At 37.3% G+C, this 27,417-nt stretch overlaps 1 protein-coding gene across 30 annotated transcripts in view; it reads left to right on the top strand.

Moving 5' to 3' along the window:
• Positions 1-27,417, top strand: part of dlg2 (discs, large homolog 2 (Drosophila)) — a 1,682,723-nt gene that overhangs the window by 1,323,306 nt on the left and 332,000 nt on the right. For 21 of the 30 annotated variants that reach the window (XM_039744358.1, XM_039744352.1, XM_039744359.1 and 18 more), the window contains 5 exons: positions 14,113-14,282; positions 14,644-14,664; positions 16,019-16,155; positions 23,162-23,306; positions 24,737-24,902. In XM_039744358.1, coding sequence (XP_039600292.1) covers positions 14,113-14,282; positions 14,644-14,664; positions 16,019-16,155; positions 23,162-23,306; positions 24,737-24,902 — 639 coding nt within the window. The remainder of the gene's footprint in view (positions 1-14,112; positions 14,283-14,643; positions 14,665-16,018; positions 16,156-23,161; positions 23,307-24,736; positions 24,903-27,417) is intronic. The other 9 variants (XM_039744360.1, XM_039744354.1, XM_039744381.1 and 6 more) reach the window with 3 other exon arrangements.

The following is a 27,417-nucleotide window of genomic DNA, read 5'->3' as shown; positions in this document are numbered from 1 at the left end:
TCATTTGCAAATTGCTTTAATTTGACTAGAGTGCATTTTGTGTATTGGACACTTCCAAGCTTATCCATCCATCTATTATCCAACCCGCTATATCCTAACTACAGGGTCACGGGGGTCTGCTGGAGCCAATTCCAGCCAACACAGGCAGGAAACAAACCCTGGGCAGGGCGCAAGCCCGCCGCAGACTTCCAAGCTTACTGTATGCTAATTTACAAATTCCCATGGCTTTGGCAGCATTCCATGAAGGTTAATTGGAGGACTGGAGAAATTGAATTCTGGATTATAATTTGCTTTCTGGGTTGTCTGCAAAAATTCTTAGGCAATAACCCAGTGCCATGTTGCTGGGACCCTTTCTTCAGAATATAAAGACTTTCTAGATGTCTTTGATAAGCAAAAATCTTACAGAGTTCCCACCTTATCAGAACTGTGATTGATCAATCAATATTTTACAGGGCCTTTACCTAAAGCATGATGTTTGTGCCTTCCCATCCTAAAGTAAAAGTCATAGATTACTACATTCAAGAAAACCCTTAAAAATGGATTTATTAGACTGTCCAGCAGCCCAATAGAGTAAGGCTCTATTTTGTTGAAAAAAAAGAATGGTTTTTCTAATGTTTGCTTTAGTAAAACTGTTAGTTGCAGCATTTTTTTTTTACTAATTTAGATTTTCAGAGTACCTATAATCTGATTCATTTCCTGAAATGAAATGAAGATTATGCTACCTTTAATACTGCAACTGTGTATCATGAGATTTTATCAGTGCAAAATGGCTTAGCTACTGCACTGACGGTTTTTCAAACATTTGCCAATAACAATTTTGGATGCTTTTGTTTTGGTATAAATTGGTAACATTTTCATTTATTCTAAGGATTTAGAAAAAACAGGTTGATCATGAGAAGGACATATTGTTACAGGTTCACCGTAATCACATGTTTTCTAAATTAGAGAAGTGTGTGTGTCATTAAATTTGATACATAGTACTACTGCTGCCATAAAAACTAAAGCTTCTACAAAGTTTGTTTGTTGTAAAAGTCATTAAGTTTTCTTGAACTCTACAGCCATCATACAACAGCCTGATTATACACTTTTTTTACAGTGGAAGCTGACACTTTAGTATTGAGATAGGGGCAGTATTTCCTGAAAGCTTCCTCGACACAAGGAAAACTCATCTGTATCCATCCATCCATTATCCATCCCTCTATATCAACGGTGTGGAAATCAAATTTTTTTCTACTTGTCCACAGACAAGTAAACTTAGAAAATCCACTTGTCCGCCAGTTAAATTCACTTGCCCATAAACAAATAACAAAAGTGAAAAAAAGTTTATTTTTTCTGATCTCTTTAATTGATACCAAAACTGCCTTCCATTTTAAAACTGAAAAAAGTTCTTTCAGGGAGTAGTATTTTGCCACCTTGCTCTATAACATTATATAAAAGATTCCCTTATCATTTTAACTCACTAATAAACAATGCCTTCATTATAGCTACTCTAGTTCTGCTTCACATATTACAGTTACATAACAGAACACAGTCCTGATTCATTTTCTGCCACGTTCTTCAGCTTTTGTCTTGCAACATCTTCTCCTCCAAGAATCTTTACCATCTCAGACAGCATAGGCTGAATGCTGTTCATTTCTGCTTGAGCTGAACTGCATGGTTCCTGGACTGATGGTCCTGCAGAAGTGGATGCTGATGACTTTTCATATTTTTTATGAGTGATGTGCCTGTTGCCAGGTGACAGCCAGAATTCCACAGCTGGTAGTGGGTCAAACTCATCTAAAGAAGCAGTATTGAACAGCCTAGCATAACACTCAACCTCCGAGCGTTAAACTTTAGAAAACGCTTTTTCAATTGAACCAACTTTTTTCTTACTTTTAGACTCATGCTTTGACATACAGGCAATGTGTTTCACAGACAGCTGATGCGACAGTAGTGTGTCTTTTCTCTCGACTTTTTTACCGGCAAATAATGTGGATGTCGGTAATAAGGGGATACTGACGGCAAATTTGGCAAAAAACGGAGTCAGTGTAGTTTGCATTTACCCACGCAAACTCTTTGAGTCATTGCGATTGAAAAGATCATAATTTTCATTTTTTATCATACTCACGGTCCCTGTCAGCTTTTGTTTTTCTTTTCTTGCCCTCATTGTCCACAAGTTTTTATGGAAGCGTAGGCCTATTAGGGCCACAGTGAAAAAAAATACACAGTGTGAAGAAAAAAAAAATGTAAATGTCGAGATTAATGTCGACATTTCCACTTTATTCTCATAGTTTATTTTGTCAGTAGAATGTCGCAAACTAAACTTCAACTTAAAATGAATGTTTAATTTACTAGATTTTCTCAAACCCCGTCATAAATTAATGTAGCACATTAAATGCTTTATATTAAGTGTTCCCCGACCCAGTTGTTAATCTGTACGCGCTTCTTAAACTGACGTCCTCTTGCACTGAGAGGCGCCGGCAGCGATCGCGGCACATTGACTTCATGATATTCCTGCTGTATGAACATTCAGAAAAGTAAAATAAATACTTGATATCTTTTTCACGATGAAATGCATTAAAGCATGTATTAAACATGGGTGGCGGGGTGCACAGTAGCGTGGCTGTAGTGCTGCTCCCTTGCATTAAGTGGTCCCCAGGTCTATGTTCAGTGTAGAGAACTTTATGGCAGGTGTGACGAGGCTAAAAAAACTGGATATATGAATGGGTATCACACAGGTTTAACTGAAATATGTAAATGTTTGGTTCGTGATGTGGTGGTCGGAGACACAAACGCAGAATTCAATGGATGTTCTTCTGAGCAGGCTTTCTGTATTGAATGCATGCTGTCTCTATCTGACGTACTAAACCTCCACTTTTTTTTTTATTCTTCCTTTTTCTTTCTGCACATAACCAATCACCACATGATAAACGTCTTGAAATTAAAACTAGTTATAAACTTAGACCTCAGAGTTTTCAGAAACTCTGAGTTGTGCCAGTTTTAATCAAGAAATGATCCATTTCTCATCCGTGATGCTACTTGTTTCAGTTTCAGCAACACGTACAGTATACATAAAATATAGCGAGAAAAACATGCTTACCACAGTACATTATGGGTTACTCGGGTAATTCCTAATGATGTATTTGAAATTCCGCAAGATGATACATTTCCAAAGAAGTAAATATTACCGATGTTGTCGGGAAAAAATAATCGTGTCTGAAGATTTTTATAGATATTTCATAACATTTGGAAACCGTTACAATGTTTTCTTCTTTATTTTTAAATAAACAGACGGCGCGGAACCAACTTCTTTTATATGAAAAATTCTCTAATCAAAAACGATAAATAGACAGCTCATCAAAATTGATGTTGTCATGCAATAAATTTCTTAACACCTCAATATATCAAAACCTACGAGAAATCGCAAAATTTAGGAAAGATTAACTGCCTAACAAGCTTTTTTATGTGGTGAAAACATTTGCATTGTAAGTAAAATGACTGCATTTTTATGTAGAAACAATTAATTTTATCAATAATATATAAAAGTTATCGGTTGTAATGAAAAATCAGCAAATTACATCGTAATGTCGGCATGAAAAAAAATGGCCGCATCTCCAAACGTGTAAATAATTGGGTAAAATACTTATGTAAGACCGTAAGAGTGCTTCCCCTTCGAAAAATCAGCTGTTATTTTGTAAACAATATTAAAGATCAATTTGAGACATGAAGAACATGCCATGTAGACTGTTTCCGCACGAAATACGTAACCAAATGTTTAAAATTTGAAAGTAGTGGTAAAAATGTGCCCTGCACAGCACATATAATTCTTCCTTTCTCCAGAAAATTGCACTTGTCCACGGAGAACTGAAACCAGAAAAACACGCTTGTCCGACGGTCAATTTACCCATGTCGGATGAGTTGGTCGTTGGATTTCCACACCCCTGTATATCCTAACTACATTGGATCAAACATCTATACTACTCACATATTTTTTGGTTTAAAATTAATTCCCATTAAAGCCTTATTCCTCATTCCCCCAATAGCCACAGGCCTTTCCATCTCTCCATAGCAGCTTTGAAATCCCACTTTTCAGTATTCTTCTTTATTTTCTTATTGGTGTCCTTTTTCAAAATCGTTTTTTACCCACTTCACAAACCTCTTTATCAGGATACTCGTGGCATCCCAAATGTACTTCTTTCATAGGCTAATAACAAGCCATTTCAAAAAAGCCTCCCTTGAATTTCTGCCATTTCTAGCTAGACCTTCCCCTTTCAAAATTACCCATATGACAAAAAACAGAATCTGTTACACTTATCAATAATTTGTGCACATTCACCCACACTTCTTGTGTCCACTTACACTCCCAAAACACGTGTCTGACTGTCTTCACCTGGGCACAATCTGGTGTTGGACTTGTCCTTGTCTGTGTCTAACCTTGCCTATATATCCTATCCCTCACACCCAATCTTCCCCAGACCATCAGCCAGTGCAAATCCTTTAAACTACTGTATTTTCCAGGCCCTTTAACTGTACCACTGTCAATATACCCAATTCAGACTTTATTGTCAGACTCTGTCTTTTCTCCATTGTACGCTTGACAACCACTGTTATGAATGATTCTGAGGAATTGTTAGCTACTGACAACCTAAATTAAAAAGGCTTGAACTGAAAAATGTTAATTATCTCAGGTTCCTTTTGGGATATAGTCTGTACCAGAGGACTTTAGTGACAATGATTTTGAAAGGAATCTTAACTCTGTTGTTGTTGGTCATTTCATTTTGAGGAAAATGTTACAACTATTTAAAAATGCCTTTGATGGATCACTATTATGATGAATGTTAAGAAAAGTATACAAAGCTTTGAAATATATGATGTCAAACCTACACCACAAGCACTGTTGGTCTAATTCTTCATACCAACTGACCCTTTTAGGAAATCTCAGTTGATTTTATTGTCACTCTTCTTCCATCTAAAGATTGCACTACTATTTTCGTCGTGATAAATTGGTTTTCAAAAGGGACTCATATTGTTCCTCTCAAGAAGTTGCCTATTAGAGAATTTGTTTGTCCACGTGTTTGTCTCAGTCAAGAAATTTGCTCTGTGATTTTTAAAGCTAATCACTTTCTACCAGCCGCAAACTAGGGACCTTAGTAAGCTCTTGAATTATACAGAGAAAGATAAGGAGAACCCTGCCCTTTGGATGGGATCGCTTCTGAGTTACAAGTGGTACAGTTCTGTGAGTGCAACTTGAGGCTGAGCTTTCTTCCAGCTCCCTCTTCCTATACAGAGCCGGACTATTCCACTCCACTCCTTTAATGAGTAAATATGGGTCACAACGCTGTTTTTCTCAGTCCTGAAATTTGCTGTGTGGTATCATGGCTAAGTGCTCCCTGACAGCTGCAAACCAGGGGCAACAAAGAAGCTCTCGCATCATAGAGAGCAATAAAAGAAAAACCCTGCAATCAGGATGGGAGACAGATGGTTCCACAGAATGGAAAATTTCAGACTGTGTTTTTTTTCCAGATTTTGGAAATATTTCTATTCCAAAGTAGATATTCAGCTAAATTTAACTTTGAGTTACCATTCTGAAAGTATTGATCAAACTGAGTATATAAATTAGTATTTAGAAAAATATTTTCTTGTTACAGATTTACTGGTATGAGCCGAGCCTTCAAGAGATATTCAGTTGATAGCGAAACTCCATATACTATATAGATATCCGAAAGTGGTCTCACAATAAATTGGTAAAGGATGTGATGCACTTGTTTAACTAATAGCTTTTTGAGTTCCCTAAATGACAGAACTACTTCAGTATTGAATCAGGTTTATAACAATATCTTAAATTTGTCTTTTTTCAGTTAAAACAAACTAACATATTCGTCAACAATCTGTACATATAACAAATAGTGTAATACTCACAAGAAATGTTGCAGAATAATACATCATGTCTGCCAGAACGGTGTCCCTTAACTATTGAAAACCAATATTCCTTGGCTAAAATTTTTCATGTCTGAATCCTGGCTAGTGAAGGGCATAATCATATTATGAGATGTTCCAAAGGACTGAAAAATAAGATTTCCTCCGATACAGGGTTGTGTTTTTTGTGATTTGATATACCAGCATTATAAAAGAAGAAGCAACTGTCACTAAAGTAATTAAGTTAACCTGAGCAGAAAAGGTTCACTGATGGATTCTGTGTGTTAATGGAGTGCTGATACTGAAAGTTGACCGTGCAGTTCTTTTTTTTTTTTTTTTTAATTTTATTCCTTCAGGCTTCTAAGTGTGGGAGGGTCATTTTGCTGGCAAAGCATCTTTTCAGGCTGGTATATTTTTAAAGCAGCGTTGAGATACAACATATACAGTAGTTAGAAAAAATTACTTATACTGCATTTGTGATTGTAATTCAATTTTGTGTGATGCCTAATCCAGGTAGTTTGTTGTGTGGTGGATGCGGCAATGAACCCTCACTGCTGATGAAGATATAAAACAGACATTAAACAAATAAGAATGGGCTTTATATAAGGGCATACATGCTACACAAGTGTCCCAGTTTAAGACTTTAAAAATCTGGTCATCCAATAATTTGCCATCAGAGTGACACCTTCACCTGATATCCATAATGGCCATAACTGAACAGCTTTTCAAGTTCCATTTCATGAAAATTACTATGGCCATACATGCTCAAGCAAATAAGGAATTAATTACAAAAGGGTATTTATTTTTTTATTAATATTTCAGTTATGTTAATTGCCAACTGCAAATTGTCACTATGTGTGAATGTGGGGTGTGTTTATGCTTGAGAGTGGTCTTTGTGATGGTAAAGAGTCCTGTCCAGGCCTGTTTTCAGCTTTTTGCTCAGTCCTGGTAAGGTAGCCTTTGGCCTCTGCAACCTTGAAGTGAGCTGAGAATGTTATGGAACTGAACTACTGATCTCAGTCCATTGCAGGCTACAGTGTCTACACAGCCCTCGAACACACCTAAATGTTATGTCATGAATATGTTCTCAAACTTATTCTGAAGAAGGTTGACAAGTTATAGGAATTTTTCCTATACTATCTGAAATTGAAAAAAACAAATTCTCATTAAAAGATCTGTTCAAATCTTTTAAAAATGTGTCTGGATCTAATCAATAACAATTTAGAATATTGTTCTTTATTGGGAGAAAAGATATTCTTCCTTCCTTGCTGCTTCAGATATTTGCTTTGTTGGCTGGCTCTCCTCTGTTTCTTTCATTTTGGGCGATTGGATTTTATATTGAATTTTGTTTTTGTTAAATTTGATTTGATTGTATGTTTTTTTATTTACATTTTATTAAAATTAATAAAAAAAAATGTGCACTTGGAGTAGATTTTAATTAAGGCATGTTTTAATTAAATGCTCATATCCATTCATCTCTTGATCCTGCTTTTTATGGATATTTGGGAGTGGAAGCCTTCCCCAGAAAGCATCAGTTACAAGGGGGAAACCATTTTTAGACAGGGCACCAATCCATCATAAGGCACATTCAAAATAAATCAGCCACGAAGAGAAGGATTGAAAATCAGCCGAATCTGAATATTTTAGTAAATGTAGTAAAAATGACCGTAGCTAAAAAAAACCTTGCAGACATGTACAGAATGTACAAGCTCTAATCTAATGTAACCTAATGTACAAGCTCCTGTCTGGTCACTCCCACAGGGTCAGGCTGGGTTCCCACACCGCCACTCTTCTCAGCCTCAACACCGTGACGCCAAAGGGTTGTGTGCTCATCTGGCTCCTCTACACCCTCAACACATATGACTGTATTCCCACACATCACAGCACAAGATCATAAAGTTCGCGGACGACACAACGGTATTCAGACTAATCTCAGGCAAGGAGGGTGAGCTGGCATACAGGGACGAGGTGGAGCAGCTATCAGAGTGGTGCAGAGTCAATAACCTGCTCCTCAACACCACGAAAATGAAGGAGATTGCTATTGACTTTAGAAAAAACAAAACTGACATCCAGCCACTCATCATTGGCGAGGTCTGTGTGGAGAGGGTACTGGTGTTCAGATTTCTGGGCATTGAGCTGGAGGATGACCTGACCTGAAGCGCAAATACCAAGGAGCTGCTGAAGACGGTGCAAAAGAGACTGCATTTTCTGAGACTCCTCAGAAAGAACCATCTCCCAAAAAATCTGCTGCTTGCCTTTTATCACTGTTCCATCAAGAGTGTGCTCACGTACGGACTGTGTGTGTGATACGGCAGCTGCACTTCCTCAGAAAGGAAAGCGCTCCGCTGGGTCGTCAGGACAGCAGAGAGAACAATTGGCTGTACCCTCTCCACTCTGGAACAAATCTACACCTTCCGATGCCGAAAAAAAGCAATAGACATTTCACAGGATTCATCACATCCTGGTTATGGCCTCTTCCAGCTTTTGCCATCGGGCAAAAGATACAGAGCAATGAAAACCAGGACCCTTAAAAACAGTTTTTATCCAAAAGCAATCATGGCCCTGAACTCAAATAAAACTGCTCCATGTCATTCTCGAAATATGCAATGTAGACCTGAAGTCAACCAGCGCAATTTGTACATTTAACCAGTACAATTTGTATATATGGCAAGTGTAATTTGTATATATTTGTAATGTACTTTTATTACTATTTCTGTTCTTGTTTTTTAACTCTTATGCCTTACATTGAGTCAACAGCACCTTCAATTTTGTTGTTCTTTTATAAAAGTGACAATGACAATAAAGATATATTTATCTCTCTAAGATTGTTTTTCAAAACCACTTTTCTACAGCTTAAAGCAGTAGTATGAAGCACTCTAAATGAAAATGTGATATGAAAACAGGAATAATAAGACATACAGTATATATTTATATATTGTCATGTATGGGCGTTATAGGACTCCTCTGAGGGCTTGGAAAACGTGTAATAACCCGCTGAGACGAGAGGGGGAGCTATCGTTGACATTGTCCTGTTTCTTTTCTTCCAACACAGCTCAGAGAAACCAACCAATAAGGGCGCCTAGCCCCACCCCTTTCTGTGGTTTTACCATAAAGGAAGGGCAGCCTAACGATAGGCGTCTTTTGGAAGGCCAGAGCAAGCTGCAGAGCAGAACACAAGACTGACTCTTGTATGTATAGGAGGGAACCTGGACCGGAGAGCAGAGCATTTCCGCATTTTTCATTTCTTTTTTTTCTTATTCAGTTTACATTGTCTGGTGATGGATAAATGGTATGGCCTGGTTTGCGTCCCAAAATTTTATATATATATATATATATATATATATATATATATATATATATATATATATATATATATATATATATATATATATATATACACACATACTACCAAAATACCCACGCTTCACAGCGGAGAAGTAGTGTGTTAAAGAAGTTATGAAAAAGAAAAGGAAACATTTTAAAAATAACATAACATGATTGTCAATGTAATTGTTTTGTCACTGTTATGAGTGTTGCTGTCATATATATATATACACACACACACACACACAGACACAGACACATATAAAAATATATACATATACATATATACATATCTACATATACACATATCTACGCATACACATATCTATATATATATATACATCTACATATATATACGTATATATACACATATCAACATATATACACACATACATATACACACATACAGTACACACACACACACATATACATATATACAGCGTGGAGGACTGCCGGCTTCGTGCTCCGGCCCTCACCCCCAGGCCGCCAGGAGGAGCTCTCCTGATAGCAGGATCGTGCCCCGAGTTACAGCAGGGCCTTATGTAGTGTTTTTACACAGCCCTGCTGGATACCTTGGGGGCAACCAGGAGTCGCTGTGGGGGGGCTTATGGGCTCTTTTGTGCCTTATGACCCGGGAGTACGTCACGGTCATGTGACGGGAAGGAACGACGTGCTCCCGGGGTGAAGAACAGGACTGTTTGCCCTGACCCGGAAGGGAAAAGGAACTGTGGTCTGATTGGACAGGAACGCCTCCGGGTCAGGGGCTATAAAAAGACAATGCCTCAGTATAGACACTGAGCTGTGCTGGGTGGGAGAGGAGCAAAGTGTCTGGGCGAGGAGAGAGAATATTGTGGTAGTGTTTTTGTGGTTTAATATATGAGTAGTGTGGAAGGTGCTTTGTGCACGGTGGAAAAGAATAAAAAGTCTTGGACTTTTACCTGGTGTCTGGAGTTGTACCTGAGGGTTCAAGGGAGCACTAGTGCCCCCTACTGCCACAACATATACACATACATACATACAGATAAATATACATATATATACACACATACACATACATACATACATACACACACATATATATATATATATATATATAGTATATATACACACAGACACATATATATACAGTAATCCCTCCTCGATCGCGGGGGTTGCTTCCAGATAGATGAAAATCTGCGAAGTAGAAACCATATGTTTGTATGGTTATTTTTATATATTTTAAGCCCTTATAAACTCTCCCACACAGTTAACATTATTAGAGCCCTCTAGACATGAAATAACACCCTTTAGTCAAAAGTTTAAACTGTGCTCCATGACAAGACAGAGATGACAGTTCTTTCTCATATATATTGTGGTCCCTGGCCGGGACGCCCAGGAGGACCAGAGGGGGCGTCCGTCCTGGTTATGTTGGGGGCCTCGGGTAGAGGGCCTGGAAGCCCAACCCTGTAGGGGCCCGTGGCCACTGCCAGGCGGCGCCCAGGTGCCTGAGGAACCCTGGAGCCCAGCACTTCCGCCACACCAGGAAGTGCTGGGGGGAAGAGAATAGGAGACACCCGGACGGCTTCCTGGTGCACAGCCGGCACTTCCGCCACACAGGGGTGTGTCCAAAGGAGAGTGCCGGGAAGCAGCTGGAGCCCATCCGGGTTCCCATTTAAGGGGCCACCTCCCTCCAGTCATTAGTGGATGTCAGGTGGAAGAGGACAGAGCTGGAGAGAGGACGGGAGGCAGCCAAGAGAAAGGCACAGTGACGGAGAGGCCTGGACTTTGGGGAATCGGTGCAAGAGGCACTGGGGTTCGTGCATTGTAAATATTTAAAAAATAAACGTGTGTTGGGTGAACTATGTTGTCCGTCTGCCTGTGTCCGGGTCCCAGTTCACAATATATATACTAATAAAAGGCAAAGCCCTCACTGACTGACTCACTCACTCACTCATCACTAATTCTCCAACTTCCCGTGTAGGTAGAAGGCTGAAATTTGGCAGGCTCATTCCTTACAGCTTACTTACAAAAGTTAAGCAGGTTTCATTTTGAAATTCTATGAGTAACGGTCATAACTGAATCCTACTTTCGTACATATATACGGCCATAACCTGCAGCTCCCCCATCACCACACCTCCCACGTAGTTGGCTGCCTGCCTATATTGTGTCCCCCAAACCCAAGCCTCCCACGTAATTGAGTGGCTGCCCATATAAGGCCGTCCGTCAGCAGCAATCGAATAGACACGCTGCCGCACTCCTGTGGACTGGGGAAAAGGGAAGAGCCATTTTAACACATGGACTCTCACCCAGGAGGAAGCCAAGGTACTGAAAACGTACTATGAACGTTTTGATGCATTTGTCATGCCTAAGACAAATACGATATTCGCGACATACAAGTTTAATGAGAAAACGCAGGGTATAAACGAGACTTTTGATCACTTTGTAACGGAGTTAAAATTGCTGGTGAAGGACTGTGCTTATGCAAACGAAGATGAGATGGTCAGGGATAGAATAGTGTTTGGCATAAACTCAGCGAAAGTGCAACAGAAACCTTTAAATGCCAGGTCTGAGCTAACATTAAATAAAGCCGTGGACATCGCAAGATCGCACGAGATAGCACAAGCACAGCTGAGAACCTTCGATGCATGTACTCTGAGTGGCTCACGTGAACTGACTGTGAACGCAGTACGCAGACAACAAGCAAGAGCTCCAAAGAGCCCTGAACAAAGAACCCATTACACAATTGAGAAGGCAGCAAAATAATATGAAGCGAGTGACGCATACAAGCATATTCATAAGTGCAGCTACTGCGGAAACAAAGCACATGGTGGAAGAACTTAATGTCCAGCTAAAGGAAGACAGTGTAAAAAATGTGGTAAATTGAACCACTTAGCTAAAGTTTGCAGGACTGGGAAAGGTAAACCTGTGCATGCAGTGTGTGATGTCTCAGATAAAGAGGAAGATGAGCTGTTTATTGATGCAGTAAGAAAGGAACAAACCCTCTGAAGCTGAACAAGCCTTTGTAGACATATCAATAGGAAAGCAAGGTGTAAAGCTTAAGTTTAAATTAAGTTCATAGACACGCTGCCGCTAAATATTCACAGGCAAATCCACAACTTAATACCGGGAATGCCTGTTAAACATCTTAGATTCACGAGTACCGATTTGGGTAGTGAACACTTCAATAAATGAAACCTGTTATCTTTACAACGGTTGACAAACACGGAATGTAACTTGAACACAACACATCCTCCAAATACGAACCTGATTCAACGAAATAATGATAATCAAATCTTTGATGACAGCAACACTCATAACAGTGACAAAACAATTACATTGACAATCATGTTACGATATTTTTAAAATGTTTCCTTTTCTTTTTCATAACTTCTTTAACACACGACTTCTCCACTGCGAAGCGTGGGTATTTTGCCAGTATATATATATATATAATTTCAACTTGGGAAAAATACAGCTAGAAACAGTGTGTACTGAGAAAATATAAACTATTTCCTGATAGTAATTACAGCTCCCAGTCCACACAATCTTTGCCTTAATATTTCTCACTTAAAACTTCTTCAACACCCTCCATTGTCTTCTTACTCCACAACGACTCATACGCTAAAAATCACCAAGTTTACTAACTAGCATGATTAAATAGTATGTCCGGAAAGTCCATAAAGGCACTCTTCCCTTTGTCATGTAGCATTTATCTTTAGCTGTTCATAATAACTACAATCTAAGAAGGGATTAAATCTCCTTGTGTTACCATAAATTGTGTGTGGATAGCTGCCTGTGTTCATTACATTAAAAATATCTCCCTCGATGCAAACGTTAGTTTTAGTTGTGTTCAACTTGTATCTACTACTGAGATGTTAAAATTCTTATTATCATCTATCTAAAAGGATTGCGGTATTCACGCTACATAAGTCACAATAACAGCTTTCACAGCTGGTGATAAAATTCCTATAAGGTGGTAACACATCTTATAGACTTATGTTTTGATTCTCAATATGACTGTGGAATGAGGCCTATGGAGATTGCTTCAGTAGAAACATCTTCCACAAACCAAGCCATCACACCACCTTTAATTCAAGTTGTCAAGATCAATGATATAATTCATTTTTATCTTATATTTCCTGAATACATGTTAAATCTCACCAACATCAATTATTTAGATAGCCTTAACATATAAGCAAATGTCACAATCACTTAGCACTCACTGCAAGTGAGAAAGTGAATGTGTGTTCCTGTTAAGAAACCATTTTAAGAATGTTTACAAAACAACATAAGTCTGCACAAATGATGAGTGATCAAAATTTTTTTTACTAGCCATGGCTTTTAAAGCACTTATGCAAAGTGTTTTTGCAAAATAAAATATTGATTATTCTATAAAAAGGCATGGGTTCATTTGTAGTCTGAAGAATTTTAAGTCTCCACAGGAAATCACCTTCTCCCTATTGTAATGTGATATGCATTACAATAAGACTCATTAATGTGATATGTAATTATTTTGTAATCATTATAAACACAATTAAGCTTTCCATTCATTCTTTCACTTTGTTTTTCTTTGTATATTTCTTATATTCAGTTTCTAATGAGTTCTTTCTTCCCTCCTCCCAGACAATTTTTAATTCATTAAAATTGTTTAATATGAATGTCTTTAATCATTAAGTATGTGTGGTCATCTGTTAGTTTGCAGAGGGCATAATTGTATTCTTCATTGTACTCTACACCTACTTTTACACTGTATTAGCCTGTCAATAATCACATATTTCAGTGCAGTTGTATGTTATTTGCATTAAAAGATATCTGCAACCTTTTGAGCTTCCTCACCAAAGAAATCAGCTGAATAAATCAATCTTTTACACCACAATCTGAAATCGTTCACAATGTTTTGTTCTCGTTTTGCAGAGTTAACGATTGTATCCTGCGGGTGAACGACGTTGATGTTTCTGAAGTCTCTCACAGTAAAGCCGTTGAAGCCTTAAAAGTGGCAGGTTCAATAGTAAGACTATATGTCCGCAGGAGAAGACCAATGCTAGAAACAGTAGTGGAAATCAAACTTATAAAAGGACCAAAAGGTATATATTATTGTTTGTTTAGAATGTTTAGTAGTCAGCTTTTATTTTGCATTGGACTTAAATAGAAAACCATTCTTATTTTTTGTTTTAAATATAGCAAAATGAGCTTCAAACAAATTAAGATCAAATAACTTTCATTTTTTATGCACTGTGCTGAATAGCATCCTAAAATATAGTCTAGTAGATTTTCAACTTTAAAATATTTAGTATATTATGCCTAAACGTTTATCTTTTTTAACCTGGAAATTCAGCTTAATAAGGTTGGAATGGGACAGTCAGCCACTGCCCCAGCCAATGCTTTGTGCAAACATTTTTCCTGTTTTCCCCGTTCTTACTGTAGTTTTCTTCTCAAATCCCAAAGGCATGCACGTTAAGCCAGCTGGTGAGTCTAAATTGTCCTCGTGTGAGTAGGTGTGGGGTGTGTGTCAGAGTGTCCTGTGAAGTGATGGTGTTCCGTCCAGTCCAGCCTTGCACTTTTCTTGCTGTTGTTCCCCACAGCTTCATAATTTATAAAGCAGGTTCAATAAAATGGAGGAAAACAATTATAAATGGATGACGGCTGGCTTTCTTTGCTTGAAGCATCAAAGCTTTAATATTGAGAACTGCATTTTTAAAATGCTTAAAAAACTTTATTTTTCCTGATGAGTGTCTCAATGGCAGTTTGTTAAGATGGACAGGCCACCTTATCCTTAGAAACATTTTCCAACACTAGCTGGAGAAGTCTAGACTTTTAAAGACCAGTCATAAATTGCCTCTTTTCAAGTATTATCTAAAGCTGCAATGTCTTATAAAACATAAAGTATTAACTATAAGTTCCAGTGATTCATATTTGTTATCATCCCTGTTCAACAGAGAATGGAAAAAACACTGTTTTATTAAAATTAAAAGAGAGAAGTGTTACATAAAAAACTTAAAATAACTAAGAGCACACACTTACTTTTAAACCTTCTGTAATCTGGTTTTACTAAAATTGCTATTAACTGCATACTCAATGTTTCAAATGATTTGCCTGTATTAATTTAAAGTACTGTTTCATGTCAGATGGCAACATTACAGAAAGCAAATAAAAATGCAGTTTCATAAATAAACATGTTTAATTGTATACTGTATTTAGGAATCATTATGTCTCTTTTAATATCTGCATGTTAGATGGGCATGCAATTAAGAATTTCACTATACTCTGTGCAAGTGACAATACTTCTACTATGACATTACGAAATTGATCAGTTTTAGTTTATTGTAGAGTCTTAGCTATTCTCACCCAATTAAACATGCACTCATCTAAAAAATAAGATGGAAAAGACATAAAGCATAGTATAACAGTTGTAATTTCAGTGGTGCAAACAATGTAAGTTCAGTGCATTGCTGTTTTATTAACCAAATAGTAATACTGCTAATTTTAAACAAACAAAAAAAAAACACATTTTGTCTTCAAAAAAACTAAAAACCCTGTTAAGATCTGATTATTTGTTAAACCCTAATGTCTATCAGCAAGCAGATGTTTACTTTGTAGCTGCACACCCTAGCTTTCAAAAAAAAAGTTACAAAGCTTAAAATGGGACAAAAGTAAAAGACTCTATCAATGGCTATATAATATTCTGTTCTCAGTTAAACTTGTTATTTGAAATGTTTACCAATAACATAGTATTGTTAATATTGTTGGTAACTTTAGCTGAAATTATAACCACTAATATGAAGTAACACAAATACAATTATTCATTCTTTTTTGAACCCAGGACTGGGTTTTAGCATTGCAGGAGGAGTGGGAAACCAACACATCCCAGGAGACAACAGCATTTATGTGACCAAAATAATTGATGGTGGAGCAGCACAGAAAGATGGGAGATTGCAAGTGGGAGACAGGCTGCTTATGGTAAGAAATCATGTATCAAAGCTACAGCATAATGTATTAAAACAGAGGTCAGCTTTGAGAATTCCCTGCAACCACTGAAACTACAGTACATATTCTAGTTCATTTTACTTGTAAGAATTCTATTTGAAATATACAGTATATAAGGGAGTCCGACTTCCAGAACTGACCAAGAGGTCACAGCATGCCAAGAAAGTAGAATCTGCAATGCTGGCCAAAGTTAAAGCACATCTGTAGAAGGTGAGAAATTGGGACAACCACCAAGAGGTTCTGGCAGCATATTCTCAACAGCTGAAAGAAATACTTTGAGGAATTCTGAATCTGAACCCATTGGAAACACCCTAAATACAGAAAGCATCCAGTGGAATTTGATTCATTTCTGAAGCTAAAGATTCTCCTGTGGTCACCAGATTGTTGGCACAGGTAAGATGTAGCCTGAGATACTTAAAGCTTTGGATATTTAATTCATGTCTTGGGCAGCATACATTTTCAATATTGTTTGGAAACAGTACCTCAGTACTGGTGCTTTTTTCATTATTTATTTAAGATCACACTACCCTACAGCCTTACTGTGACAGCCTTTATTACACTGCCTAAGGAAAAATGCACCAACTGTTTGCCCTTGTACAGGTAAATGTAAAAATGTATACATGTACATCCTAGCTTGGGGAAGGATTATGGTCATGGTATATTGAGGAAGATACTACATATTTAGGGCTTTGGTTTTGATAGTACATATCATTTGGTCCCTTTTCAAGTAAGACTTGTGGTTATGCAATTTGCATTTAAAAGGTATGTAGAACTTTGACAAAAGAGCTACAGATTTTCATGACGAGGATATCAAGGCACGTCTAAGGTTTGGTAAGCATCCAGAATGAGGACACGAATAATGCGTCTCTACTTTTTAAAGATGGCATTTTCATGTTGGCTTCATCAGACTGCAGTCTCCATTGTGTGCTGAAGTATTTTGTCACCAAGTATGATGTAGTTGTGATGAGGATTAACACATCTGCAAACTCTTGCAAATTGGGACTAAAATGCAACTTAATAAAATGAGCTCTTTCCCAGTCCATCTTGTCGGTGATCTCATCAGACCTGCCTCTACTACAAAGAATCTTGGTGTCATTTTTGATTCCACCCTCTCTTATTCCACCCACATAAATCACATTAAGAAACTTTCTTTCTTTCACCCAGTAACATATCCCATGTTCGCTCCTTCCTCTCCTTTTCTAATGCTGAGAAACTTGTCCCTGCTTTTATCACATCCCGCATCGATTTTTGTAACTCGCTGCTGGCAGGTGGCCCTTCTAATCTTGTATCACAGCTCCAGCTTATTCAAAATTCGGCTGCAAGAGTCCTTACTCGAACCAGCAGCAGCGAGCACATCACACCTACCCTGCTCCGTCTTCACTGGCTCCCTGTGTCTTACAGAATCAAATATAAAAAATCCTACTAATAACCTACAAAGTCTTAAATAACCTCGTGCCAAACTTCAGTGACCTTCTCCATCACTATGTGCCTGCCCAACCACTAAGGTCCTGTGATTCTGGCAATCTTGTGCCCCACACTAATCTACACTCCATTGGTGACAGGACCTTCAGCTGTATAGCGGCCAGACTCTGGAATGACCTACCAAAATTAATCTGGTCAGCTGACTTCATGAATTCTTTTAAAAAACAACTCAAAACTCATCTGTTCAGGAAGGCTTTTAGCTCTACCTGACTTTATTCCCCTTCTCTCAGTTTACCTCTCTGTCAAGATGCTCATGTAACCTGTATGTGTGTGCTAGACCATCAGTTATGTTGTCTGTTAGGCTTTCTCTGAATTTACTGTCTTAATCTTCTTTATTTATTTATTTGGTTTGTACAATGCTATATACTGTATACCCTGCCGTTCTTTCTTATATACTGTAAGTGCCTTGAACATGGGAAAGGTGCTATATAAATAAAATGTATTATTATTATTATTATTATTATTATCTGCATCAGAGATCATTGTCCTCTTCTATAACAGTGGTTCATTCTCCACAGGTTAGGTGAGAGCAGATGCCATAATTGGATTACAAGGTGCAGTGGAAGCAGTTTTGGAAATGTTATACTGTAGAGCCATAGTGAAATGATAACCAAGTCCTTTTTTATATTTAACTTGCAATCTGTATTTCCCTCTTTTCCTCACCTTTGTTATGAGCTATGGGTTTTCAAAAATGTTTTTGAGCATAAATGACTAAAATTAGATGTTGCTGAATGCATAGTCATAAAACTGAATTGTAAGCACATTATACAAAAGGATATTGAAGCAGAACCATTTGTCAAAGAAGTTGTAGAAGCTAGTTAAGGTAGTTTTGTTATCTAGTAAAAGTGCCTTCTATCTATTTATGTATTTATTTAAAAAAAGAACTTATATAAAAGCCAAATTTCACCCTTGGGACAAATAAAGTTATCTATCTATCTATCTATCTATCTATCTATCTATCTATCTATCTATCTATCTATCTATCTATCTATCTATCTATCTATCTATCTATCTATCTATCTATCTATCTATCTGTCTGTCTGTCTGTCTGTCAGTCAGCTACTGGACTTATAGCAGGCAAAATTCATTGGGAGAGGAACCAGGTTAAGCTAACCACACAATGAAAGGACATGAAACTTTAATGTTGGCTGAGAAGTGACTGTCAATTCCTGAAAGCATCTAGAGGCTATTATTAAGGATATTTGTGATGGTCTGGGTTGGCTCCATGCTCCCTTGTGCCTTCAGGAACCTCTTTGACCTGTAACCATTAATAGTCATAGTCTGTTATGAGCTGGGCAAATGAGGACACATACATTCAGCAAGGAGGTGGTGCATAAGTGTCAGTGCTTTTATTAAAAGTCCAACAAACAAAAGTGCAAACAGTGTAGTGATTTAAAATAATCCATTTAAAAACAGTGACAGTCTATGAGTTAAAATCCAGATGTAAAATCAGAGTAAAATAAGAATAGTCATCGGGTCCTTAATGTTCCTTCTTTGATGCCAAATGAGTCCAGCATAACTCCCTATCCATCTCCTCAGCTATCCATAACTCGCTTAGTGGCCGAGACTTTAGCAGTATGGTCATCTCCACTGACCCTCAATCTGCAGCAGCCAGACCGCTCGGGGTTAGTTGTCCTCCTGCCTTCCTTCTTACTCCAATGGCGTACCTTGAATTCCTGAAGAGTACAGATCACTCACTCCTCTACAATCACGTTGACTCTCACTCACTTTCAGGCTGCTTCATCCTGCTTCATCACTCAGATACAGCTCTCTGTTTCCTTCCTGTTTTTCCTCCTGTTTCTTCCATGCAGGCTCCTTTTACATGGTCTGATTGGGCGCAGGTGTTATACGCTGCCTCATCTGAGATATGAATGAGGCCCTTGACTGATCTGTTGAAATTTGTACGTGAATGTGTTATCAGCCAAGCTTGCCAACCAACCCTGTGATGAAGCATGCTTATGCTCAGCCACACCCCATCAGAGCTGGGACACTCCGGGTCACAACTATTTATTTAAAAATTGCACTTCACCACAGACCTGTCATCGCAGTAGAATACTTTGGCCTGCCCACCTGAGTTTGCTATCCTAAGTAAAAGAAAATCGAAGTACAGAAGTAGAATGATTACAACAAGTACAATTTAGTCATCAAAACAGAACATTACCATATGTCAGGAAGTGCCCATACAAGCAGGAATAACAAAACAAAATGTAAAATATTAAGAAATTTGTAATTTATTTAAAGCTGAGTAGAACATGGATTTTTAATTTGAATTAAAAAGTAGGAATATAGGACAATGGCAGACTAAACAGGTACATTGTTATTGACCCCACTAAACACTTAAGAGTACAATAGCTATACATGTTGAATTGGAAATAAATCATATACTTAGCCATAAGAAATATTTATTTGCTTGTGGCATTTGATACTTTTCAGGACTCTAGTAAAGCATAATCCAAAGTTGGATTCTGGTAATAATGTGGCTCTTGATTGAAGATCAATATCGTGTTGCAGTATTCCTCAGTAAAGCTTATAAAGTTATAGGGTTGCCTTTTTCATTCAAGATGATGATGCTCTTTCGGAAAGGATTCTGGAGGTGTTCCAAATATAGCAATTTCAAGCAAAATCTTGTATTCACATTTTTTTTCATATTTTGGCATTGACATTATTGAAACTTGGTTCACGAAGATGTAAGGTAAGATGAGACTTTCTTTTGAATCATTTATCTGCAGTAATTAGCTTAGAGTGTGGCTTAGTATCAACATTCAGTTCATTCAACGGATAGTTATTTTGCTGTTCTGCACAGGGTTAGAATCCTGGCAGAATGTTGAGGCTTACATTCCTTTCGCAATCCTGCGGGATTTGACTTAATTCTTTGTGGTGTGGTATACAATTTCAGTGCTGCACACAGGACCAGATGGTCAAAGAATAAAAATCATCACAGTAGCAACATGCTGAGCTAGGGTATCTCGCTTTCCCTATCTACAACAACTTACTTCAGACTTCCATGGGGAATACAAAGACACTTCTAGGGCAGTACAGAGAAATGGTTCCTCCTATATATCCTGTGTGTGCCCCTCTTTTTTCCCAAGAAGGCCATGCTATATGCACTACCTATCAGAGGTGCATTGGGGCACCCACAGTAAATGCCCACACCACCATAGCTGGTTCCTCTCAATATGAAGAAGTGACAGTTTTAAGTCCACCCATATGGCCGAGCTCCTCACCTTGTCTCAAAGAGTAAGCCCAAAAACTATGTATAGGAAATTAATTTCACCTTCTTGTACTTGGGATGTAATTCTTTCAGTCACTACTCAGAGCTTTTGAATGCAGGTAGGTATAGGGATGTAGACTGACCTGTAAATTAATTGTTGACTAAAATATTTTGGTGTTGCATAAATGTAATAGAGGTAACAAAAATATTATTTTTATAACAGTAACTGTTTAGGCAGTGTGATTGGTGTTTCCAACAGAAATACAGACAAAAAAAAAAAAAGCAATAAATATTCTAGTCATACTAAAAGTTGGACTGTGAAAGTGTAAATTACCTGACCTGGCTAAATATTTGGATATTTAAAGCCTTTAAAATATGCAAAGGAAAATGAAACATACAGTCATCATTCTACATTGCAGGTTGATGAGTAATGATTGCATCCTCCTTTTGCTTGCTATAATATGCATTTGTAAGTTTTACTTTACAGTATCCATTAGGTTTGGCAGCACAGGTCTAAGTTGCCTCTAATACACCATCCCTAAATAAAAAAACAAGATAACATTTACAAGCAAATGACAATCAAACTAAAAGAATCAAGCTACCAAAAAATGAGATTTTTGTGTGCCAGGATTTTTGAATACATGATATAGCCTAAGGCAAAAGCTTTATTGAAATTTACATAGCATTTGGTAGACACATCATTCAGAATTGACAAATGTGAAATCAATACTACATTGCCACCTCCTTCAACAATATCATGGTATGTGATTTATAAGAATACAGAAAATATGAGGATGAGCCGTGGGTGAAATCATACCTATCATTTAAAGGTATGGGAGTACTCTGACATCTGATCTGGATGGTGAGCTACCACAAAAAAATTCTTCTCAGTTCTCCATAACAACAACAACAACAATTTATATCTTGTATAGCCCAAAATCACACAAGGATTGCCTTAATGGGCTCTAACAGGCCCAGTTTTTGACATCCTCCCAGCCTCAACTCCTTAAGAAGACAATAAAGTCCCAAAAAAAAACCCTTGTAGGGAAAAAATGGAAGAAATCTTGTGAAAGACAATTCAGAGAGAGAGGGAGAGAGACGCCTTTCTAGGTAGGATGGGCATATAATGGGTGTCAAAAAATGGGGTAAATACAATACGCAAAACAATGCACAAGTATATCCATATTAATGACAACTATGAGCTTGTCTGTAGAGTTCTTTTTTGCAACACAATTTCAGCCCAACACCTTAAAGATGACTAACATTATTCGATCTTTGCTTCATTTTGGAATTTTCAGAAACCCTCCTCTGTTCTTAAGCAACCAAGTAAGTTTCATCACTGAATATAGAACAAATATAGTCACTGCTCTGAGTAGCAAAGCAAGACATAACAGCAATGCACAAATATTAAAATGATTCACTCAATTAATTTCTCTTCCGTGTGGATGAAATTGGCAATTGTGGTTATTCGTCTTCTGACCGATATGAAAAAATTGGCCAGTCATTTCAAACAAACTTCATTTGGGAAATCTGAAAGAAAATCTCTTACACAACCTACTAAAACTTACTTTTTCTTGTAAATATGCAGAACAAGACAAATCATATGAACCACCTGTAAAAGAGAAACAAGAATTTGAATGTGCAAGTGGGTGTGGGACACGCCATTCTTAGCTTAGTGTAACACTGTAGAAGGAGACTGGAAAAGCTGTGTTGGAAGACAAAATCCAATTTATGGTGTGCTTTGTTCAGGGTGCAAGATTTGGTCAATTGAGCTCTAGCCGATAATAGTATTGGTGGTAATAAACTGATTTATCTGTGTCTGCTAGCCATATCTGTGAAACTGATTAAAGTAAAATTGTGTAACTGCAACAGCTGATTGCAAGCTATAAAGATTGTCATAAAATAAAACTTAGTACTTTACTTAGGGGATAGATATGAATGGCTAGCCGACCAAAGTGAATATAATAATTTGTGGTTAGTCTTTTGTGTCAATTCCATCATTAAAATTTAGTAGGCCTACCTGAAACTAGATATTACATTTAAATGTATAAAAGCTTATTTGAGACTAAAGGCTGAAAAAGAAGATGAGTGAAAAATGAAAATAAAAGTAAAGCTGAGACAATGAAGCTTGCAGGACCTTGTAAAATGAAGTGAACTGTAAAGAAGGAAAGGGTATATTCATGAAGAAATAAGCTATTATGAAGAAAAGGTGAAAAGGTATACTTAAAAACAAAACATAATAATTGGTTGCTTTTATGTTGTATAATTTCTTTTGATCATTTTCAGGTTAACAACTACAGTTTGGAAGAAGTCAGTCATGAGGAAGCTGTAGCCATATTAAAAAATACGTCAGATGTGGTCTATTTGAAAGTTGGGAAGCCAACAAGCGTATACCTTACAGATCCATATGGACCACCTGATATCACCCACTGTAAGTAAGCTATGGAATCTCTTGAGTTGTTTCTCCTTAACTTCAATACTTTGGTGATGTTGATAGGTTCATTCTTAGTTGTGTAACTGAAAAATGTTATTGCTCATTTCCATGCACTGTAATGAAGTGTAAAGTGTGTATACATTTTGAGACACACTATATATGCATTTCTAACCTACATAAAAATCCTTAAAATAACAAACACAACTACTCAAAAACAAAAATGATAAAAAATGTGTATAAGTGAAATTCTACCAACATACTTGCTCTGACTTTTGTCACATGGGAGGCACCATATGTAAGGAAATGCAGTAAGAGCGACACAGGTGTACAAAGTGTGTTATCTGTTATAATGTAAGGTACAATCCAGGAAAGACATATGATGCTAGTAGCCACATTATGAGTGAGGAGGTTGACACATGAAAAATACTTAACTACTGGAGGGGGAAGAAAACGGTTTTCATTCTTTTTTCAATTACAAAGTTAAGTGTTCACTCTCACTATGTGTCATGCATATTACAGAAATTAAAAAACACTACACCTTATTGACAGTGCTTCCATGGCTTATTAATATCCATGACTAATGCATTTCTGAAGCATTCAACCAACAGTTTATTGCTGCACCTCTCAAGAGTCCTCAATTGATGTTCAGTATTTCCTTATGTAACATTTTTAATAGCCATCCTGTCTGTACTTATTTTTTTTACTGGGTGGCCATTAAATGTAGGTAGTTGGTACTTATGAAGACCTTCCGATCACTGCTGGCTGTGCTCCTGGACAATGCATTCAAGTGCTCTTCACTAAATGTTTGCTTATTAGCATCTGCTCATGTTGTGTAGAATCCCAATAGCATATCAGCACCTTCTCCTGCTTTTCCTATTGTGTTGTTTATCCAATTGTTAATTCTGCGATAACAGAACAAATGCTTCAAAAAATGTATTTTATTTCAACAATAAAAGATCAAATGCTTCTAAAAGTTTATCCTCTTGGAATAATTCAACACATTTAGTGTCCTAGCCTATATATTTATACCAGGATGCAGCAGATGATTACTTTAGGAGTAAAGAAATTATTCCAAGAAAGACTTTCAATCCGGAGCTCAGATTTGTGACTAAAGTACATTCAAAATGTAGAATAATTTATTAGGCATCATAAAGGAATATAATGCTGTCATTAAATTGAATTGATCAATTACAGTAGAAGTTGTCTTTATACATTTGGTATCTTGATTTAACTGTTTACCAAATCCCTTTGGATAAAAACCTTCTGAATATGGCTAGTGCTGTAACTTTGCTCATTTAAGAATATTAGTTGGGGGTAACGTTTTCAGGTAATTGAATGGATCCTAATAATGAATATTTCATTTTTTTGCATTATTATCATTTTCAGCTACTAGTGACCTTTGACAACTGTTATCTTTTCTTTTTCAGCATTTTCACCAACACTGGAAAATCATATCTCATCTCCAGGCAATAATGGTACTTTGGAGTATAAATCAACACTTCCTCCTATTTCACCAGGAAGGTACTCTCCAATTCCAAAACATATGCTTGGAGAAGATGATCTTAACAGGTTGGATGGTTTTTCATTTTTACGGTAATTTCTTCCTCTTTACTAACAGAAAATAATGTTCACAGGTACCGTTAACCTGGATGTCCTGTTTGTCTGTCAAGCCAAAAGATGTTCTGTCAATGAAACATTTTTATTGTTTGCATGCTGGAATGTTTAGTGATGTGTGATAGAGCTTGTTATGTTTTTTACAGCATAAATATATTTTCCATTTTTAAGTGTTGCAAATTTTAAGTTAAGTGTACTTTGTGCATGCTGAATGAGTGTCAGGCTGAGCATTAATAGCTGTTTCCTGATATCACATTATGACCAAAATATGTGTAACAACAGGTCATCTTTTGTTATTTTAATCACAGTCATCTTGGTAGCACATGGGTTCTTTCTGCTGCCTCACATTCTGGAGCCTAGTCTTAGTCTGACTGGACATACTCTGTATGGAGTTAATGTATCTTCCCTGTTCTCATGCAAGTATTTTCAAGGTACAGTTCTCCAGTTGCCACCCATCTCCAAAAATAACTTTTTCTACATTATTTGGAATCCCTCAATTGTCCTGCTATGAATTATTATGGAAAAATTTAGCAAATGTGACATGCAGCTGACTGGAAATTCTTCCATGTTTGGCTCCTGTCTTATGTTCACTGCTGCCAATGGATTTTTTGGTCAGTGGTGATCCTGTATTGTACTAAACAGATTTGGAAATACATGAGTGAATTAATTAATTATTTTTTAATTGTCAATCAACACTTGTTTATTGATTAAAGTCTCAAACCTTGAGGGTTCTGTCATAATTGATATCATTCACATCACATACAGTAAGTTTCCTTTTCTATTTCAAAATCAAAATAAATATGTGGAGACAGTGTGTGAAAGATAATAGTCAAATTAAGCAAATGAGGAAGATGGCAAACTCCCTAGTGGAATTACCTTTTATCACTCTCTATTGCAAACCTTGATGCAAACTGAGTAATTCAAATGCCAAATTAAAAACTGAATACTTCCTTTGTAATGTATGCTTTTTACACTTCCAATTCCAAAGACCTCTGACCTAAAAAAATCCTTTTACCAGTAATAACCCAGAAAAGAACAAATCTCCACAGGAGAAGATAGGTACTTTTCTTTGTAAAGTTTTCAGTTGCGCTTCATGGTTTTTTCCATTGTGTTGACCCAACTAGCATAATCAACATCAAATTCTGTGTTTCTGTAACATTACAGATTTTAAGTTTTATTAGTTTTATATATATTGTGATGGATGGCTGGCCATTTATCCTGGCCAATACCCCCAAGCCGCCAGGTGGAGCCCTCCTTGCAGTATGGAGGTCCCCAGAAGACCAGCAGGGCATCATGGACAATGTAGTTTTTATGCACAGTCCTGCTAGATGCCACGGGGCCACTAGGGGACGCTGCATGGAGGAATAATGGATAGTTTTTCTACGCCCCGAAAGCACACGTGGACAAGAGGAATGACGTGCTTCCGGGGTGAAGAAAAGAACTTGTACCTGACCGAAGTGATTGAGAGTCACATGGACTGGGGATTAGGAACACTTCCGGGTCAGGAGATATAAAAGGACTGTGGGAGTTCCCAGACGGCGAGCTGAGCTGGGTGGAAGGGTGGCAACGCGTCTGGGATTGGAGGATTGATTTATTGTTTATTATTAGTTATTTGTATGAGTATTGTGGAGGAGAGGTTGCTCTGTGCACTGTGGCGATTAAATAAAGTCAATTTGAGGACTTTTACCTGGTGTTTGGAGTCGTGGACAGGGGTTTAAGGGAGCGAGAGCGCCCCCTATCTACCACAATATATATAAAGTAAGGCTTTATTTGAGTTTTTATTTTCTTGCTAACCAGCAAGAGATGGCCGATCAGCACAAAGGGTAGATTATTTTAAACATTGGCCAAAACAGAAGGCATGCAGGAGTATTGTGTTTATATTCACATGTAAGCCTGACTTAGTGCCTTTAGAATTGGGTCATCACTGTCTAAATTTTCAGTTATTTTTATTTGATTTACTGTAATATCTTTAAACAAGACAATACTTTTAAGTAAGCATGCTTGGCTGATTTTATATCATAATAAATTATTTAACTCTGCTGAGTTAAGTGGAACTCTATTTTACTAGAAGTGACTGGCTTAGAGCAATTAAGGTCTTTCATTTAGGAAGTTTCAAAAGAGCAGCCAGGAACTTAAACAAATGGTCTAAACAAGGTCAAGTTCAAGTGGCAAACCAGAGTCAAAGTAATAACTAGAATCCTCTGTCTAAATACTTAGTTAATTTGCTTGATTGTGCTACTCTTGCTAAGCTGTTAATTTAATGTCTTTAGGTTCACAGTGGGATTTTGATGTCTTTAAGTCCTCACTTACTCTGCACAGCCTTCTTTTATGTTGCATTATGCTGATATCACACAATGCATTGTATTGAGTGTCCACCACTCAAAATAGCATCACAAAAGTAATAATAAATGTGTATAATAAAACACAATAGTGTGATGGAAAACAAACACCAAAAATAGCTCAACAACATATTCCCCGTATGTTAACTGGTTTA

Source organism: Polypterus senegalus, chromosome 2 (assembly GCF_016835505.1).
Source record: "Polypterus senegalus isolate Bchr_013 chromosome 2, ASM1683550v1, whole genome shotgun sequence".
Classification (NCBI taxonomy): Eukaryota; Metazoa; Chordata; class Cladistia; order Polypteriformes; family Polypteridae; genus Polypterus; species Polypterus senegalus.
Note: the sequence above shows the minus strand (reverse complement) of the source record. Positions and strands in the feature narration are given on the sequence as shown.